Consider the following 19733-nt stretch of genomic DNA (forward strand, 5'->3'; position numbering starts at 1 on the left):
GAGAGGGGGGAGAGAGAGAGGGAGAGGGGGAGAGAGAGGGAGGGGGAGAGGGGGGAGAGAGAGAGGGAGAGGGGGAGAGAGAGGGAGGGGGAGAGGGGGGAGAGAGAGAGGGAGAGGGGGGAGAGAGAGAGAGGAGTGGAGAGGGGGAGAGAGAGAGAGAGGGAGAGAGGGTGGTGGGGGAGGGAGGGAATGAATCTCAAGCAGGCTCCACACTCCGTGCAGACCCTGACGTGGGGCTTGATCCCATGACCCTGGGATCACGACCTGAGCCTCAATCGAGAGCTAGACGCTCAACCGACTGAGCCGCCCAGGCGCCCACCCCATCTTTAAAAATACTACAACGGCAGTATATTTCAGCTCACACGAATACCTCCGTGGGGTCAGTTGCTAGCAGTGGAGTTTCCACACTGGTTTCAAAAAAGGCCAGGCCACCTCGCACACCCCCCCACCATCACGAAGAGCGTTTTTTCCTTTCCCTGGATGGATGGATGGATGGATGGATACGATAATGAATGCACACGCACTCATGAGCGCCTGTTGTGTACAACGGGTGGTGTCCTGGCAAGGAAGAGACGCGGTTTGTTGATGATGGAGCCGCGTGGAGGAGGGAACGGGGAGGTCGTGACGGGAGCGTTGGCCTCTGGGGACTGGTTCTGTCGCAGACTGGCTAGTGGGTACGCACAGCCCTCGCCCCCTCTCTGAGTCTCGGCCCCTCACCTGAGGATGGATCATGCCGCCCGGCTCACTGAAACGCCGAGAAGGCTGAAGAGGGTTTGTGTAGGGCTTTTCCACTGCCCAGCACTTCGCAGGTGCTCGTCGATGGCGGTGATGACCCTCGCATGTAGCATGGTGGCCCCAGGCGCGGCGACAGCGCCTGCCACGGCGGTGTGCCCACAACGCCCTGGGGGCCCAGGGTGGAGGGTGCTCTTACATGCGTTCCGGAAGGCGGAGCAGAGCCGTCTGTAAGCGTGAGTCGTAGTTCGCCGTGAGGTTGTGTCGGGGGAGATACGGTGAGTTTCTCAAGATGAGCGTGCCGGCGCAGGAAACCGAAACCCCACTCATACGTCGGAAAAGTTGGTTAATGGTCTCGGGAGAAATGCATTTATGCTGCTTGAATTCTCAGCCTTGGAAGTAACTTAGTGTTGACCTGTCCGTGTTTCTGGTTTCATTTTGAAGAAGTTATCGAAAGAGGAGTTCCTCAGTTTTGTTTTAATTTCCTTTTTCCTCCTTTAAAGAATTACAGTGGTTAACGTGCGTTCGCTATGGAAAATGTCAAATTATGTAACAAGCTGTATATTGAAAAAAATTTTTTTTGGATGTTTATTATTTACATTTGAGAGAGACAGAGCATGAGCAGGGGACAGGCAGAGAGAGGGAGACACAGAGTCCGAAGTAGGCTCCGGGCTCCGAGCTGTCAGCACAGAGCCCGACGTGGGGCTCGAACCCACAAATTGCGAGATCATGACCTGAGCCGAAGTCAGACGCTCAACCGACTGAGCTCCCCAGGCGCCCCTGTGGGAAATAAATTTATTTACAACATTCAGCCGTCTTCAGGAATATGGCCACCTCCTCAGTTGTTCAAGGCTTTTATTCCGTATTCCTTTGTAGATGTTTTTGATTTGAGTCACATTGTTTCTGCACATTGCTTGTTGAGTGTATTCCTAATCAATTGGTATTTGTTGTTATTGTGAATAGGATCTTTCCATTATGTTTTCAAGCTGGTTATTTTTATTATATAGGAAAGCATAGGAACGTGGCTCAGATTTCCAGATGGAACTGGAAGTCTCTGAAGTAATTTTAAAGTTATTTTTGTTGGGGCTCCTGGGTGGCTCAGTTGGTTGAGTGTCCGACTGCAGCTCAGCTCATGATCTCCTGATTCGTGGGTTCAAGCCCCTGCATTGGGCTCTATGCTGACAGCTCAGAGCCTGGAACCTGCTTCGGATTCTGTCTCTGTCTCTGTCTCTTTCTCTCAAATATAAATAAACGCTAAACATTTTTTTAAGTTATTTTTGTCAACATTTTCTTAAGTTCTAGAAAATCAAATCTTAGAAAACTTAATTTCGTAAGATACTTGCATCATTGATAACATGTTTTCAAGGTGAGGTGTCCAAGACTTTTTTTTTTTTTTAATTTATTGTGAAGTTAGCGAACATACAGTGTATACGATGTAGTCTTGGTTTTGGGGGTAGATTCTCCTGATTCATCACTTACATACGACACCCAGCGCTCATCCCAGCAGGTGCCCTCCTCAATGCCCATCACGCATTTTTAAAGGCTCCCAGATTCTAGAGGTTGAGATGTGCCGAGTGGTTTCCCTGATCTCCAGCAGGTGTCAGTGTTGGTCCGACGTGGCGGTTTTAGCTGCGGGATCCCGCATTTACACATCCTTATTCCCGCAACACTGGGGATTGTCGAGCCGGAAGGGATATTGGAGATCATCCAAGTCAGCCCTTCCGTCTGGGAGCTGGCCTGGGTGGGGGGTGACCCGTCCAAGGTCACACGGTCCCGTGGGGTGAGACTGACATGACGGTGAGCGTCAGTCCCCAAAGTCACGGAGGAGAAGAAGGTGTCGCCCCAACATACCGAAGCTGTGTTTTGGTGGAGCGGAAGGGTGCTGTTCAGCGTGTTCGGGTGAGTGGGGACCCGCCCCTGGTGTCCGGAGCCTGGGGGGCAGCCCGGAGGCCTGGCGCTCTCAGCAGCGCTCAGCCGTGTTGGCGGAGTGCGGGAAGAGCCAGCGGTTTTGTGACAAACCTTACGAGCAGTGAAATCGCTTACCGAGGAATATTCTCCGGAGAGCTTTTTAAAATGGCAGAAAAAGGCCTGTTTCCGTTTTTTCCCTGCGATCCCGAAGATGCCGTCCACTTGTTCTGTGACTTCCTCACGCGTGGCCCCATCTCCTTGTCCCACAGCCTGCGCGCGTGGAGCCCTGCTCTTTCCTTCACTTCCCCCTTGGAACTTCGGAGGAGTTCTTGCCCTGGCGCCGGAGGCCCCTCTAGCGTGCTCTGTGTGCCTCCTTCCGGCCACCTTGCTCCTGTTTCCCGGGTGGGCCCTTTTGCGGGGAGCCAGTCCCCGGCCCCGCACACGCTCGTGCTCTTCCAGCTCTGTGCCTCTGCTTGTTCTCGCTCCTGCCTCTCCACCCTGACCCTCAGCTTCCTCCTCTCCCTCCCCCGGCCGGTACCGCAGGCCACCCCCTCGGTGAGGTTTCCCCGGGTGCGCCCCCTCCTCTGTGGACCCCAGCATCCTTCGTTCCCCACTTTCCTTCCTGCCTTGTCACTAGGTCACGCTAGTACAGTTACTTGTGTTCACACGATTTATTGGGCGGACCTGTAGCTGTCCAGGGTGCTGTCCTGGGTCCTCTGGGCCCCGCAGACAGGCTGTCCTCACGGCGAGCTGTTCCCAAGTGTCACCGATTCACTTGGTTGCACCGGATCTCGAGAGCTGCCGTCTTTGGAATCCTTGCTGTCCTTCCTGCCACGCTGCCCTGGCAGGTTTGGGGGAACATTCGGGGCTTCGGGAGCGTTTCTCCCGCGCCAGAAGAAGACATATCAGAGCAGATGACAGGGGCATCTGGAGTGAGAAACGCACTCGGAAGCCACCAGGAAAGGACGTTCCGTAAACACCAGAAAACTGTAAACACTGTTATTTGGCAGTCACGGGTTACTTTCTGTCAGGCTTGCTCCGCGTGGCGCAGGCTGGTGTCAGCCAGGAGGCAGGCCCTCCGCGGGCGCAGGAAGACGGCCAGCGGAAGAAATATGGTGTCCCTGCAACTTTATCTTAGTTAAATGCGCTGCACCGCAAAGTTTGCGGGACCCTGAAGTGCTTGCCTGACGTCTTGGTAAAACAAACGGCGGAAGCCAGGGAGAAGTTTCCATCTTGCTAACGAGCTCTTACGGCTCCGGGGTCATGCAGAGCTGTAATTATTTAGAATGACGACTTTGAGCGCTCAGCCCCTAAAAAGTGAGGACAATAGAAATGGCTCCAGGAACACCCAGACATTTCCGTATCTGAAGCACTCATTCTTTGCTGTTCCCGAGCCCGGCCTCTCACGACCCTGGGCCGCCTGCCACGGTCCCCCGACGCGGCCCGGCACCCACGTTCTTACTCGGTTTTCCCGTTGTGGTAAAAACGCACACACTCAGCCGTCTTCAGGTGCCCGGCTCAGTCATGTGAGGTACACGTAGTGTTGTAAGACGGACACCCGAAACTTTTCCTCTGGCAAAACCGAAAGGGCGCCCCTTAAACAGCTCACCCTGCCCGCTGCCCCAGCCCTGGCAACCATGGCCGCCATCTGCTTTCTGTCTCCAAATGTGACTTTAGTTTTTAGAAAATGTTCATTTACTTTGAGAGGAAGCACAAGTACGGGAGAGGCAGGGAGAGGGACAGAGATTCCCAGGCAGGCTCCGCGCAGGCAGCACAGAGCCTGTCGTGGGGGCTCGATCCCATCACCCTGGGATCGTGAGCTGGGCCAAAATCGAGAGCTGGACGCTCAACCGACCGAGCCACCCGGGCGCCCCTGGATTTGACTACTTTAGAGACTTCGTGTAAATGGAATCATGCAGTGTTTGTTTTTCTGTGACTGGCTTCATTTATTTATTGATTGTACCAGACACATATACAAAGAATTGTCCTCAGAATCCTCAGAATCACTGAGCTTTGGTTGTAAACAGATCTGAGAAACTGAAGAGCTCTATCCGCTCACTTTACAGATGGAGGAGGAAAATCGGGCGACCAGAGGTTGCCTAAAGTTAGCAGAAAACCACATGAAGTTCTGTAACATCTTTTCAGTTTTCTAGGACGTTTTAAGGTCCGACTGGTTGTCAACAGCAGTGTGAGTATCCCAAGATCAGAGCCAGAGTAAATGTCACACTTAGAAAATGACACTTGGATAAAGCTGTTGCCGCTGGTCCTATTTTCTGCCAAGCATCGTTGCGTATCGACAATAAAGCAGTTTAATTCTTTTTTCCAACAACATTTACTTTGGTCGATATCTACCAAGATAGGATAAGCTGAAGGATAGTTTTATTTGTTTATCTTTTTCCTTTTTAAACTGGGAGATGTCACAAAGCTGGATGTAGCAAACTTTTCCCGTAAAGGGCCAGATAGTTAACATTTGGGGGCTGTGTGTGCCCCACGATATCTGTTGCAACGATTCAATGCTGCTGCTGTAACGTGAACGCACAGTGTGACTGTGTCCCATAAAACTTTATTTACAAAACAGCAGTGGCCAGATCTGACCCCCCGGCCGTGCTTCACCCACCCCATAGCCAGGTGGCCGGGCGTCGCTTCTGCGTGTTTTGGCCTTAGCACCTTGCGGGCTGGCTCTCATATAGGAGACATTTGTGGTTGTTCATGGGGATGGTGATGATGATTTTAAAAATGTAATTTTTTACATTTGTGATCAAATAGTCACTTCCTACTGACTTTTAATAATTTAATAAGTTTGGGAGTTATTCCCTACATACCATACTAGATAGCTTTACGATATAATAAAAAGTATACCTAAGAAAATAACTAACGTGTCTAAAGTACATCTTTGAAAGAAGACTCAAAATTTTTCTGAGTATTCATAAAGATATATTTTTTTTTCAACGTTTATTTATTTTTGGGACAGAGAGAGACAGAGCATGAACGGGGGAGGGGCAGAGAGAGAGGGAGACACAGAATCGGAAACAGGCTCCAGGCTCCGAGCCATCAGCCCAGAGCCTGACGCGGGGCTCGAACTCACGGACCGCGAGATGGTGACCTGGCTGAAGTCAGACGCTTAACCGACTGCGCCACCCAGGCGCCCCAAGATATTTCTTTTTCTAAAGGAAAATTATATATCTCTAAAGGAAAATATGTTTACGTATTCTAAAGGAAAATTGTATGTCTATTTCCTTGTATAAATATAAGGAAATAAACCCAACTCGCAAATCTGGAGGGAACTGCCAGTCACAGCTGTAGGCAAACCTTTGCTGGGTCCCTTTGCTCGGCACCTCGGGACCCACCCGCTGTCTGTCATGCCCACTTGCTTGGTGCCTGGGGAGGTCCACCTGTGTGGACGACAAGTCCTTGTCCTGGTCTCCGGTTCTGCAGCCAGGGGACGGCACCGCGGGGACCAGGGTGGCGGAGAGTGAGTGGGGCGTGTCCTCCCTCCTGCCCCTGGCCACAGTGCATCGACTGCCGAGAGCCGCGCTCCGGTCAGGTGGCCCCTCCAACTGCAGCTCTTTGGGGCCTACAGTCCTGTCCCTCCCACTCCCATCCCTTGACCTCCGGGCCTGGAGGCGGTCAAGGCTTCCCGGGCGGCACCACTCTGGGGGCCACCCGTCTCCACTGCTGTCTTTCGTGTGTCCGGTTCCGTGTGCCGCCTGCCCCTCGCTGCGGCCCTCACCCGACCGATGCAGTGTTGCGTCCACCTGACTGGTCCCCCCAACCCTAAGGCAGGCAGGTAGGAGGCTCACTGCCCAGGCAGGAAGCAACGAGCCTGAAGTCAGAGTTCAGTCCCAGCTCTTGTGCTCCCAGCTCTATGCCTCCGGGCGGGCCACGTGGTCTTGTCGAGCCTTGGTTTTCCCGTTGGAGAAAGGGGATGATAGTGTCTCCCTCTCGGGACCGCTGGGGACATTCAGTGAGGTCGTGCCCGTGAAGTGCCGTAGCACAGGGTCTGGCACACACGTGGTTTCTAAGTGGCAGACGGGACTTCCGTTTTCCTTCGTTTGCCAACAGACTCTCCTCCAAGGATCCTTTGTGAAGGGGGAGGCCACGGGGAACAGGGGAACTCCTTCTGTGACCGCCCCCCCCTGCCCCCCGTCTCAGGGACTGTGTGTGTACTAGAGAGGCAGCCGGCTCCCCGCTGTGCTCAGGACCGGCTCCTGTGGGTGTCTCTGGTGGGCCCATTCCCAGCTGGGACAGCAGGTGGCTGTAGAGAGTCTCAGTTGCAGGTGGTTTGGCCTATAGGAGATCCGCGTAGTAACTCAGCATGTGGGTTCGTGTTGCAGTTGTTTGGATTACTTGAAAAGAAACGACTTCCAGAGTCAGAATGAAGAGAAGAGGGGTTATGCACACCCGGAGTTTAACGAAGGTAGCAATTATTGGGCACGTACTAGTTTCTTCATGCGGACGTTTATCTCTTCTGTGACTCGTACTACAGATGCTAGTATTTCCATCTTAGGGAGAAGAAACAGACTTTTAGAAGATAAGTAGTTGGGCATTTTTCTCGGCTAGTGACAGGTAGTCCGGGGATTCACACGCAAGTGTCCTCTCTAGAAGCACACTCCGCTGCCGTGTCACTCCACCTCCAAGGCTCTGGTCCAAGAAGGTGGACGCTTTAAAAGGGTTCTGATAAAAATTGGGGTTATATACGAATGTGGTGAAAAAGCCCAACAGCGCAAAAGGATGGGGCGAAAGCGTGAAGCGTCCTTCTCATCCAAGGCCTCCCGTGGCTGGTTTCTTTCTCCGGAGCCAATCTCTGTTGCCGGCTTTCTTTGGATCCTTCCTGACATACCCTAATAGGGGTTTATTTACCAGCATCCTGGGAAGAAGGGTGATTGGTCTTTACGGCACATCTTAGCCTGACTTCTGTCCAGTTGTGCTCAGTGTTTCCTAGGCTCTCCGGGTTGGGTGGGCAGAGGGGGGCTTTCTGGGTTGGGGGGGCGGGGAGGAGGGCTTTCCGGGTTTGGTGGTGGGGGTGGGGGGAGGGAGGCTCTCTGGGTTGGGTGGGTGGGGAGGAAGGGGGCCCTCTGGGTTGGGGGGGTGGGGAGGGGGGCTCTCAGGGTTTGGTGGTGGGGGTGGGGGGAGGGAGGCTCTCTGGGTTGGTTGGGTGGGGAAGAAGGGGGCTCTCTGGGTTTGGGGGGGTGGGGAGGGAGGCTCTCCGGGTTGGGTGGGTGGGGAGGGGGACTCTCCAGGTTGGGAGGGGCGGGGAGGGGGACTCTCCGGGTTGGGGGGGGCGGGGAGGGGGACTCTCCGGGTCGGGGGGGCGGGGAGGGGGGCTCTCCAGGTTGGGTGGGGGAGGGAGGGAGGCTCTCTGGATTGGGTGGGTGGGAGGAAGGGGGGGTCTCTGGGTTGGGGGGGTGGGGAGTGGGGCTCTCCGGGTTGGGTGGGTGGGGAGGAAGGGGGCTCTCCCGGGTTGGGGGAGCGGGGAGGGGGACTCTCCAGGTTGGGGGGGGGCGGGGAGGGGGACTCTCCAGGTTGGGGGGGGCGGGGAGGGGGACTCTCCGGGTTAGGGGGGGTGGGGAGGGGGGCTCTCCGGGTTGGGGGGGCGGGGAGGAAGGGGGCTCTCCGGGTTGGGGGGGCGGGGAGGGGGACTCTCCAGGTTGGGGGGGGCGGGGAGGGGGACTCTCCAGGTAGGGGAGGCGGGGAGGGGGACTCTCCGGGTGGGGGGGGCGGGGAGGGGGACTCTCCGGGTCGGGGGGGGCGGGGAGGGGGACTCTCCAGGTTGGGTGGGGGAGGGAGGGAAGCTCTCTGGATTGGGTGGGTGGGGAGGAAGGGGGCTTTCTGGGTTGGGGGGTGGGGAGGGGGGCTCTCAGGGTTTGGTGGTGAGGGTGGGGGGAGGGAGGCTCTCTGGGTTGGGGGGGTGGGTAGGGGGGCTCTCCGGGTTGGGTGGGGGGAGGACGCCATTGCTGAGGCTCCCAGCAGCTAAGTCCCCATATACTATTCCTGCATCTCTAGCCTTTTCTGGAAGGGTCTAAATTCCTGCCATCCCTACCTTCTCCATTTCAACACAGAGTGCATTTCACAGGGCTAGCTGAAAGCCTTGAACTCAGAAACACCTAGGTGTAAATATAAGGCTTGCCGACATTGTCTTACGACGTGAATGCCTAGTTAGCGGACTAGTGGTGACCGGTCATGCCTGGGCACAACCCTGCACGTGGCTTCCTTCTGTACCTGGTACTGTCACGACACTTGTAGTCTCTGTGTTTTGACACAAACGTCAGGTCCTGTGTTCAAAGAAAGGCTCTTAGAGGAACAACACAGAAACGACCAGTCACACGACAGTTTGTGTCTTTCCCAGATGATTTTTACATCTTTTGATTCTGTGTTTTACACGTTTGCCTCCACAAGGGCATTCCCAAACGGCCGAAACCCGTTGTGACCAAACGCAGCAGAAGCAACGAAGATGCGTTTGCAGTGGAATTAAGGAAATGGCTATCTGCCTTAGCTGGTCTAGGCAAATACTCTTTCAGAGTGGTACGCAATTGTAGGGAAAGAAATGTTCAAAAAACCCAACTTTTAAGTGTAATCGGAAGTTGAGTATTTGTGACGCCTGTGATCACGAAAATGGTTTATTCTCCTGCTCTACGCTCGTACCACGACAAGGGAGTCAAGCGGCCGTGCCCCCGTCTGTGGTTTCTGAGGCCACCCCGACGTGAGCTCAGGGCGTGTGGGACTGATTTCTGAGAGTTGTGCTGTGTGCGCTGTCTTGACTGTGTCTGACGGTCCCAGCTGCCTCGTGTTCCAGAAGCGTGTCGGATGCCAGTGCGCGTGTCTCCGTGATTGGCTGCGGGGCCTCGGGGGGGTGCATGCGGCAGCTGGTTATGACAGCTGGGGGACTCTACGTTCGCATACGCCCATCTGTCTTCGACGGCAGGTCAGGGTGGCTCTGAGTGACGCTTCGTCGCTGCCGGGTACCGGTGCTGGGACACGGCCCGGGCACCCTGTCCGGCAGCCTGCACGCTCGGCCCCTCGACACGTGCCTTTCCCATGTCCCTCCGTCCCTTTGCCGGACCCCACTCGAACCTTTAGCAGCAGGAATGGTGTGTGCTGAGTCACCATCCACCTGGACAGCAAGCCCTCCGCTGGGTCTCTTAGGAGCTGGCCGCCCTCGGGGAGGAATGTGACCTCTCTGGGCACAGAGCTCCAGCTCTTCATCCATCAGATGGGGACGGTGGCCCTGCACTCCTGCCTCACCGGGTGGGCGTGCCGACCAGCTGATTGTGGTCCCTCTTCTCTCCCCGGGGCGCCGCATGGTGCCCGCCGCGTCCGTTTCTGTGCTCTGTCTTCTCTTCCAGCAGCTGGACTCTGGATAAGGGTTAGGTGTTGCATACGGGACGGTAGCGACTTCTCGCTCTCCCTGTTACTGTTCTTTCTTTCCCGGTAAACAGAACCGAACTAGTGTCCCTCTGGGGAAAGGAGAAAACAGTTCCCAGAAGGTGGGGAAAGGATTCCTCCTCCTCTTTTTTTATTATCGTTAATCTTTTAAATTTTTTAATGTTTTACTTATTCTTCAGAGGGCACAAGCGGGGGAGGAGCAGAGGGGGGAACAAAAGATCCAAAGTGGACTCCGTGCTCACGGGAGTGAGTCCTACATGGGGCCCGAACCCACGAACCGTGAGATCGTGACCTGAGCCGAAGTCAGAGGGCCAAGCGACTGAGCCACCCGGGTGCCCCGGATCCTTCCTCCTTAACGGACCGGGGCTGTGTCACCGTGTAGGACAAGAGCTGGTCGCACCAAATCTCACGTGCAGGGAGGGCTGCCTGGCGTCTAGCTGGGGCTCGTTGACGTGATGATGTGGGGACCAGACAGGTAGATACAAAGACCGGTGGCCCCTGCAGGCGGGAGGCCTTGCGGCCGTGGGAGCATTGGGGGGGTGGGTGGTGAAGGCGGGGGTACCCACCTGGTCAGGGAGTTTGGGCGTTGTCTTTAAGTCACTGTGGTGGACTAAAGGTCTCCGAGAGGGAAGAGTGAGGACGGGGACCGCACCTGAGGCGGGGTTGGGGTCAGCGGGGCCAGGCGGCGGGCGCCCGGCTGGATGTGCGGGGGAACCGGCACCCACAGAGCGACAGGTGGAGGCGAGCGCCCTGCCAGCCGCGTGGGGGCCCCTGGGGGTGGATCCGCAGTCCCGGACCCGCAGGAAGTGGGGGGGGATAGACGCCCATGAGGCTGGAGTTCGATCTGCACAGCTTGTTCGGATGCTCAGCACCTGCAGCAGGGTTGGGGCAGAGGGAGCTGGGCGGGCCGACAGGATGCTCTGAGCAGCCGGGGACGGGGGTCTGAGTTCAGGGTGCCCGAGGGGGGCTGGGGCTTAGCTGCTGCCCCCTTGGCCAGAGCTCAAGACGACATTTTGTGAAGGTGGCCCGAATCCTCGGTGCTGGCTTCATGCGTTCGGGGCTGAGAGCAGGTACTGGCACCGGCAGAGTCCCCCTCCGGCGTTTTCCTTCAGGGCCCGGTTCCGCTTCTTTGTCGACGAAGATTCTGCAGCTCGGTGTCTGTCCTCACTCCCCGCTGAACGCGCCCTCGCCCCCGCGATTTCCTCTGTGCCCAATCTGATAGACGTTTTCCCGGCCCTCCTCGCCCTTCCTGCCAGCGCTCTGCTCCCTTCCTCCTGAATATCTTTCCTCGTGCCCCACGACGCGGCAGCACCCCGCAGCCTGCCGCCAGACCCGGCCCGCCGCCTGTCTCTGCGGGTAGAACGTTACGGGAGCACAGCCACGCCCGCCCGGGTTCTCATCTTCCGTGGCTGCTCTCGTGGCACCTGGCAGAGCCGAGTCGTGGTGACAGAGACCCTGTGGCCCGTGAAGCCTGAACTACTTCGTCTCTGGCCCTTCACGGGGAGTTTGCTGACCCCGTGCTCTGACCTCCCCCGGCCCCGGTTTCCTTCCGCACCCGGCTCTAAGGGAAGCGCTGGCTCAGAGTCATTCCAAGTGAAGAAGCTCCCCCGACCTGGCGAGAGCGAGTGAGACCAGCTGAGCCTCGGCCGACTCCAGGAAGTTGTTTTCCTGCCTTTCTGTCCCCCTCTGCCTTCTCCTCCTGCAGCCGCCTGGGGGCGACGCGCTGGAATTCTGCCTTCTCTCCCTCTGTCTTCCGTGTTCACTTGGTGGAAACACCCATCTTCTCTTGGTTTTCCCTTTGTAGCTTTGCCTTTTCTTAATAACATTTTTAAGATTTTATTTTAGAAAGAGGGAGACAAAGAGGCAGAGAGACGGGGAGAGAACTCCAGGCGGGCTCCACACTGTCAGCACAGAGCCCGACGCGGGACTCGAACTCACGAAACCGTGAGATCATGACCTGAGCCGAAATCAAGAGTCGGGTGCTTAACCGACTGAGCCGCCCAGGCGCCCTGTTTGCCTTTTTTTTTTTTTTTTTAATGTGGTAAATAACACATAACACGAGATCCTCCCCCTTAACAGAAGTGTAAGCGTGCGGTCCGCGTTAACCGTGGCCTCGGTCCGCGTTAACCGTGTCTCTCACCCTGCGCGGCCGGAACTTCCACGCACCGCACAGCGGCCCCGTTTCTCCTCCCAGCCTCCGGCAGCACCCTTGTGCGCCCCGCTGCCGTGAGCCTGGCTCCTTCAGACGTCTCCTGTGAGCAGAATCTTGTAGCATTTGTCCCTCTACGCCTGGTGTATCTCTCTGGACCCGATGTCCTCCGGCTTCTTCCAGGTTGCGGCAGGTGGCGGGTCTTCCTTTTTCATGGCTGAGTAGTATTCCAGCGCCGGGCCGCAGTTTGTTTATCCTTTCGTCCATCAGCTGGCAGTAGGGGTTTCTAGCTCTTAACTGTTGTCAGTGGTGCTGCTCTGGACACGGGGGTGCAAGCACCTCTTCAAGACCCCGATTTCAGGGTTTTTTCCTTTGGCTAAATACCCCAGAAGTGGGCGGCTAGATGTTCTTCTAATGTTTTAAGGAAACTCTGTACTGTTTTCCATTGCAGCTGTACCTTTTTATATTCCCAGCAGCAGTATACGAGGGTTCCAGTGTCTCCCACGTCCTCACCAACACTTACATATTCTGCTGTTTCTCTCTTTTTAACGGACATCCTAGCAGGTGTGCGGTGGTGTCTCGTGGCGGTGTGGATTTGCGTTTCCCTGACGATGGGTGAGGTTGAGCATCTTGCTCTGTGCCCGTTGGCTCCAAAACGGAATCAGGACACATAGGAAATGTGCACAGTTAGTTACTGGTAACAAAGTTACATCACTGATCAAAAGACTCCCACCAAACACAGAGGCCAAGGCCAGGGGGATCACAGGCCAATTCTACCGAGCATTTAAAGAGTTCTCCTGAAACCATTCCACAAAGAAAAAGAGGGAGGAAACCTTCCGAATTCATTCTCCCGAGAGGTCAGCATCACACCCGGATAACAAAACCAGGCAAAGATGCCACAAAAATAGAAACTTACAGACCAATGTCCTCGATGAACATAGAAGCAAAGTCCCGCAACAAAGTATCAGTAAGCCGCATTCAACAACACATTAAGTGGATTATTCACCAAGATCAAGTGAGACTTGTTCCAGGGAGCCAAGAATGGCTCAGTAGTTGCAAAGCAGGCCACAGGATGCACCCCATCAACACAACGAGGGATAGAAACCACATGGTCATCTCAGCTGCAGAAGAAGCGTGTGACAGAGTACAGCATCCAGTCGTGGTAAAAACGCTCAACAAAGTAGGGAACATTAAAGGGAGCATTCCTCAACCCGATACAGGCCGTGTATGAAAAACCCATAGCCAACATCATCCTCAACGGGGAAGCCTGGGAGCTGTTCCCCTAAGGTCAGGAACAAGGCAGCGATGTCCACTCTCACTGTTCGGGACAGGACTGGGAGTCCTGGCTGCCGCACGCAGACAACAAAAAGGAGTAAAAGGCGTCCAGATTGGTAAAGAGGAGGCAAAGCTGTCTCTGTCTGCAGATGATACGATGCTATACGCAGAAGATCCCGAAGACTCCACTGAGCATCTACTGGGACCTGTGAAGGAATTTGGTAAAGTCCCGGGGTACGAGCTTGATACACGGAAGTCACGCACCTGTGGGCCAGCGCTGGCCTTCCCTGGAGAAGCGTGTGCTCAAGGCCTCTGTCCTTCCCGTAATCGGGTTGTTTGCTGTCTGAAGCTGGAGGGATCGCTTTGTCTTTACCTCTGGAACCTCCGTGCCGCTACCGGGCCGAGTCCACACTCACGCTCTCTGCTGCCCCTCTGTGTGAGCCTCCTGCCCTACTTACTCCCTCCGCATCACTCCGCCCCTGCCAGCCTTCCCTTTCTGAAATCTCCACAGACCCAACTCGGACACGTCCTCGAAAACCCGGGTCAAGGCAGAGTTCGCGTGGGTCCTCCCCTGACCGCCCGGCCAGCCGGGCGCCTCTCCGCTGAGGTCTCCGGCACTTCCCGTCTCCGTTGCCTTCGGGCAGTTGGCAGAGGTGGCTGTGTTGTGTCTGATTGGGTGCTGCACACGTGCTAACCCCCAGCTCCTGAGGGGGAGGAAGCGCGTCCCCTGGGGGCGCTTCACACAAGGCGCCTTGACGCGCCGTGAAGAGGCGGGAAGCCCGGAAAAGACGAGTGCGCGTGCGTCCTAAGTATAGACGACAGAGCTCAGCTTGCAGCCCGAGGGTGGTCTGGCAACAAGAAGGGACACGGAGGGAGCCAAGTGGAAGTGCGCAACAGGAGAAAGGTAACGGTCAGTGACCAGGGCCTCTCCGCGAGTTTGGATGGGAATAGACCAGCAGGTTTGTGCGGAGGGACAGAAGGACACGGCCGTCCTTGGAGCCGGGCTCTGCTGGAGTTTGGCAGGTGTGGGCCGGCTGGTGTGGGCTGGGAGCCAGAGAGAAGCCAAGTGCACCTCGTGGCTCCGCAGGGCGCAGAGCGGCTGTTGGCCGTAGGGGCCGGGCTGGCTGCCGTCTGGACGTCCCTGCTCCCGACACCCTGTTCAGACGGTTCGTGGCTTCCAACCCTGGTGTGTTCCCGGCAGCAGTGCTGCAGAAGGGGTCAAGGCAAGCCCTGGACGGCCTTCCGGAGGCCGAGGACCAGTACGGGAGGGCCCCCGGGCACGCCCCTGAGTTGGACCCGCGGGGTGGCTCTGGAGCAGCGCGGGTCCGTCAGTCTCCCTGGGCGAGGCCGCGGGGACCCTTCCGTGGGCCTCGTGAGCCCTTGGAGATTCTCCACCTCATGGTCCTCACCGCCTTCTTCATGAGACCCCCTCACACCTTCCCCCGTGGCCGGGTCTTTACAGCCTCAAGGACCCTGCCTTCCTGCCTGAGCCCCAGCCTGCTCGGTCTTGATGACGCCGTGGCCGGCTCTGATCCCTGTGGTCCCTGGGAAGGTTCCAGCCAGAGGGCCGTTATGGGGACCCATTTCGTACCTTTGGAGCACCCCGGTAGGCCAAAGCCTGCGGTCATGTGAATCCGGGGAAACCGGACGACCAGGCAGGCCTTGCCTGTCCGGTGGGAGGGCAATGAAATTTGCAGGTGGCGTGGCCCTCTTCCTGCCCACTGCCCTGGGGAGCAGCTCTGTCCTTTCTGGCATCTTTCTGACCCTCTCTTGCCCCTCCTGGGACATGGGCCCCCTAGCCTGGGAGGCACGTAGGATCGTACGGACACTTAAAAGAAGAAAGGAAAAAAGTTCTTAGGCCCCATCCATGGAATTCTCTTTAGGTGAGGATGGGGTCTGGGAATCTGCATTTTGTACTTACAGTTGACCCTTGAACTACTCGAGGGTTAGGGGCGCTGACCTCTACACACAGTTGAAAACACGTACAACTTTTGACTCTTCCAAAACTTACCTTCTCCCAGCATGCTGTTGACTAGAAGCCTTGTGATGACACAGCTATCGCCTGTTCTGTATGCATTACGTCCTGTTTCCGTACAGTAAAATAAGCCAGAGAAGAGAAAGTGATAAGGAAGTCATTAAGTCATAATTAAGAAACCGTAAGGAAGTGGGGCTCCTGGGCGGCTCAGTCGGCTAAGTGTCCGACTTCAGCTCAGGTCATGAGCTCATCGTTCGTGGGTTCGAGCCCCGCATCGTGCTCTGTGCTGACAGCTCAGAGCCTGGAGCCTCCTTCGGATTCTGTGTCTCCCTCTCTGCTCCCACCCTGCTTGTGCTCTCTCTCTCTCTCTCAAAAATAAACATTAAAAAAAAACTGTAAGGATGAGAAAATACATCTGCAGTACGGGACCATATCGGGAAAAGCCACATAACAGTGGACTTTCCGCAGTTCAAACCCATGTTGTTGAAGGTACACACAGAAGGGCGTCTGGAAGGATGATTGACGGACTTAACTGAATTGCCGAGTAATTTTTATTTCCTTCTTTGACCCTGTGCTTGTTGGGTTTCCTAGAGTGGTCATATATTTCTTTAGAAATCGGAGAGAGGGGGGTGCCTGGGTGGCTCAGTCGGTTGAGCGGCCGACTTCGGCTCAGGTCATGATCTCACGGCTTGTGAGTTCGAGCCCCGCGTCGGGCTCTGTGCTGACACCTCGGAGCCCGGAGCCTGCTTCGGATTCTGTGTCTCCTTCTCTCTGCCCCTCCCCCGCTCATGCTCTGTCTCTCTCTGTCTCAAAAATAAATGTTAAAAAAAAAATAAATAAAATTTAGAAATCGGAGAGAGGCTAGACGGCATCCAAAAGCAGGAACCAGATCCGCGAGTGGTCCGTCACTTTCGGAAACCGTTAACGCTCTTCTCTGTGTTCGTCTCTTCCACAGGGGGACTTGATCTCATCTTTGTGCCGGGTCTTGGGTTTGACAAGCATGGCAACCGGCTGGGGAGGGGCAAGGGCTACTACGACTCCTACCTGACGCGCTGTCTGCAGCAGCGGGACTCGAAGCCCTACACCGTGGCCTTGGCGTTCCGAGAACAGATGTGCCTCCGGGTCCCCGTGGACGAACACGACGTGAGGGTGGATGAAGTCCTTTACGAAGAAGACTCCACGTAGATCCCGATGCCTGCGGCCCGGAGAAAAGCAGAATACGTGTTTCCCCTCGTCACGAGGTAGCGTGCGTTTTGCCCACTCGTGGTGAATATGGACTGCGTTGTTTTTAGTGGAGTTGCAAACGCCTCACATTAAAGCATCTTCCAAAACCAATAGTGGAATGTTCCTTAAAGTGGAGGCTGTCACGTGTGATGTTCTGCGTAACTTCCTGCCGTCAGCGTGGCGGGCTGATCGTTCTGCTCTGCAGCTTAAGCTAGATGTGTGTGAGGACCTGTGTCCGGCTCGGGGCGCCCGGAAGGTAGACCCCCGCCCCCCCACCCCCAGCCCACACCCGGTTTCAGCGAGCCCTGTCTGGACTGGTCAGTCTTTGGTGGGCGGACGCGGGAGACTAGGCAGCTGCTAATTGCTTTGTTGGGGTTTGCTCTGGGTACAGAGTTCCCCAAGAATATTCTAGCACTTCATCATGACTGCATTTGCTCGCCCTGAGATTTTACGTCTGACACTTTGTAGCTTTCGATGGTTCGTGGACCGAGACCTTTTATGATTCAAATACTTTAGTTCCGTCTCTGCTGTGCCGTGCGTCGGTCCCTTCCGAGTCTAAGATCTGATATCCTGTCAGTCAGAAATTGTGTGTTTGCTTGTGGTGTCTGCTCTGGAAATGAAGTTTGCTGCGGGCTGGGAGCTGGCAGATGGCATCACAGCGAGGGAAGATTTGGGCGGCTTCCTAGACGCCGCTCTCACACCCGGCGCCCAGCACGTGCGGGGTCCTGTGGAGCGTGTGTCCGTCCCCTCCCCTCCGTTGTCCCGTCGTCCCTTCTGTCTGGACTCTTAGCACTCCACTTTATGTCTCTAACCACGGTCCACGTGACCTCACAGAACACGGATGTGATCGGGAGGTGGCCCTGCTTGGAGCCTTTTGGTGGCTGTTTGGGGCCCACGGGGTAACGGCCAGGTGGCTTCTCCGTGCGAAGCCCCCGGCCGGCCGGCACAAACGTCTGTGCGCGTCCCCGAGCAACACGGGCCTCTCCTGCCCCTTACACCTGGTGAGTGTGCTCTCTCCTCTGGCCTTTCTTCTTTTGTCCAACCCGGAACTCCTGCCTATCATTCAGGACCCCCCAGGCCCCCTCTCCCGTGAGGCCTCCCCCACCCCCAGGCCCCCTCTCCGTGAGGCCTTCCCCTCCCGCCAGGCCCTTTCTCCTGTGAGGCCTTCCCCCCCCAACACCCCCTCTCCCATGAGGCCTCCCCCACCCCCAGGCCCCCTCTCCCGTGAGGCCTTCCGCTCCCAAGACCCCCTCTCCCGTGAGGCCTCCCCCACCCCCAGGCCCCCTCTCCGTGAGGCCTTCCCCTCCCAAGACCCCCTCTCCCGTGAGGCCTCCCCCCAGGCCCCGGATGGAGTTAACACCTCCTGCACTTGTGTAAACCCCCTGGTCACTGTCTTCCTTGTCATGTTGACATGTCTGTCCCTTCAGACGGCTCCGGAGGGGAGGGTGATACCGTCACTCATACTTAGCGGACACCTGCACGTATAGTCTGCGTTTGAGGGTTCTTTTGATGAGTTAATTAAACATCCAGAAAGGTTTCACTCAAAACACGGATCCGTGTTCTTTGCACAATCGCACGGGACTTGTGTTTTATGCACAAGAGTAAAAATACTTTGAAACGTGAGATTGGTGAGATTTGGGAAAGGGTCTCCCGCCTGGGAAGGGTGGCCCTGGTGACCGGGAATGGGCAGGGGTCATCGTGCAGAGGGTATTGGGAAGGGAGCACCCCGAGGATGCAGGTGGCTCCCCTCAGGACAGACTCAGACACTGAGGACAGGCCTCGAACCCGGGGACGAGCCAGCACCATAAGGGGCGTGGTGAGGGGCAGCCCCGGTGTGGGAGGAGCGGCCGCTAGATCCGAGCAGAGACGGTTCTTAGCCTTGGGGAACTGGAGACACATCGGAGCCCCGGCGTCTGTCTCCGACGGCTGCCTGTTCTCTAAAAGCGTGTGTCATTTAACTAGAAGGTCACCTCTGCCCGGCTCTAGTCCGCCCAGCAGACGTCAGTAAGAACGGTGCACGCGCAGCCAGGACAGTGATGAGCGTGGGCGGGTCTAGGTGTGGACAGCCTGGTGCGCAACTCGGTTCCTGGTCCCCGTTCTCCGTGTTTCCCGCAGAGATCACGAATTCAGTTATGCTGCACTTTAATCAGATCACGCGTTTGCACGCTTGCTTCCTCCTGAGCCGATGAGCTCCTCGCGGGCGGTTTCTCTGTGGCGTGTGGGGTTCGCCGCAGTCCCCAGCGCAGGATAAACTCCAGTAAGCTCCTGACGGAGGAACTGGCGTGCGGGCTTCCTGTCTTGTGCCCTTGCTACTTTTTACACTGGTCCTGATCTGCTGCCGAGATTCTGCCCCTTCAGCATTGTCCCCCGGTCGGATTCTTCTAGAACGCGGTCTCTGTTGCTGTGGTTTCACGGCCTTCCTAGACCCCTCCACATGTGGATCACGAGGTCTGCACCCTTGGCCTTACGCATGCCCTCCACGCACCTCGTGGTCTTTCTCCCTCCCCACCGCCTGCCCGTTGAAGGGCCATCTCTCCTCCCTGGGAGCCCCCACCCCAAACACTGGTTGATACGCTTGGAAATAAGTAACAGATTCCCTTCCAGATACTACCTTATGCGTTTTAGCAGACATGCACTAGTGAAAGAGGAGAGATTGAAACAGTCTGTTGTCTGTAAATTGTGCAACACTTAATTTCTCTTATTTTTTAATGTTTGTTTATTTTTGAGAGAGACAGAGAGAGAGTGAGCAGGGGACGGGCAGAAAGAGGGACACACAGAATCCAAAGCAGGCTCCGAGCTGTCAGCACAGAGTCCGATGTGGGGCTCGAACTCACGAACCGTGAGATCGTGACCTGAGCCGAAGTTGGACGCTCAACCGACTGAGCCCCCCAGGAGCCCCTGAAGTACTTAACTTCTAAAAGGGAAAGAGTTGTGATGGAAATTTTTTGTTTTTGAAAACCTTGTTTGAATCCCTTCTGACTGATTGAAATGTCTGCTTCTAATCTCAGTTTATTCTAGCGTTTGGTTTTCAGGGCTCTGGTCGTTTTCCAGTTCTGCAAGGAACTTCTTGTGATACACACGGCATAC

The 19733-nt window shown here is 56.1% G+C and overlaps 1 protein-coding gene across 6 annotated transcripts in view; it reads left to right on the plus strand.

Moving 5' to 3' along the window:
• The window catches only part of MTHFS (methenyltetrahydrofolate synthetase), a 122821-nt gene that overhangs the window by 26881 nt on the left and 76207 nt on the right, over nucleotides 1–19733 (plus strand). Inside the window, exon 3 of one of the 6 annotated variants that reach the window (XM_047086516.1) lies at nucleotides 16378–16757. The exons of the other annotated variants lie outside the window; for them this stretch is intronic. Coding sequence (XP_046942472.1) covers nucleotides 16378–16607 — 230 coding nt within the window. The 3' untranslated portion in view covers nucleotides 16608–16757. Of the gene's footprint in view, nucleotides 1–16377; nucleotides 16758–19733 lie in introns of those variants that run through there. 6 annotated transcript variants of the gene reach the window in all.

The sequence above is a fragment of the Lynx rufus genome, unplaced genomic scaffold (assembly GCF_022079265.1).
Source record: "Lynx rufus isolate CCGP_SWC_20201006 ecotype Redwood Valley unplaced genomic scaffold, mLynRuf1.p SCAF_21, whole genome shotgun sequence".
NCBI classification, from domain to species: domain Eukaryota; kingdom Metazoa; phylum Chordata; class Mammalia; order Carnivora; family Felidae; genus Lynx; species Lynx rufus.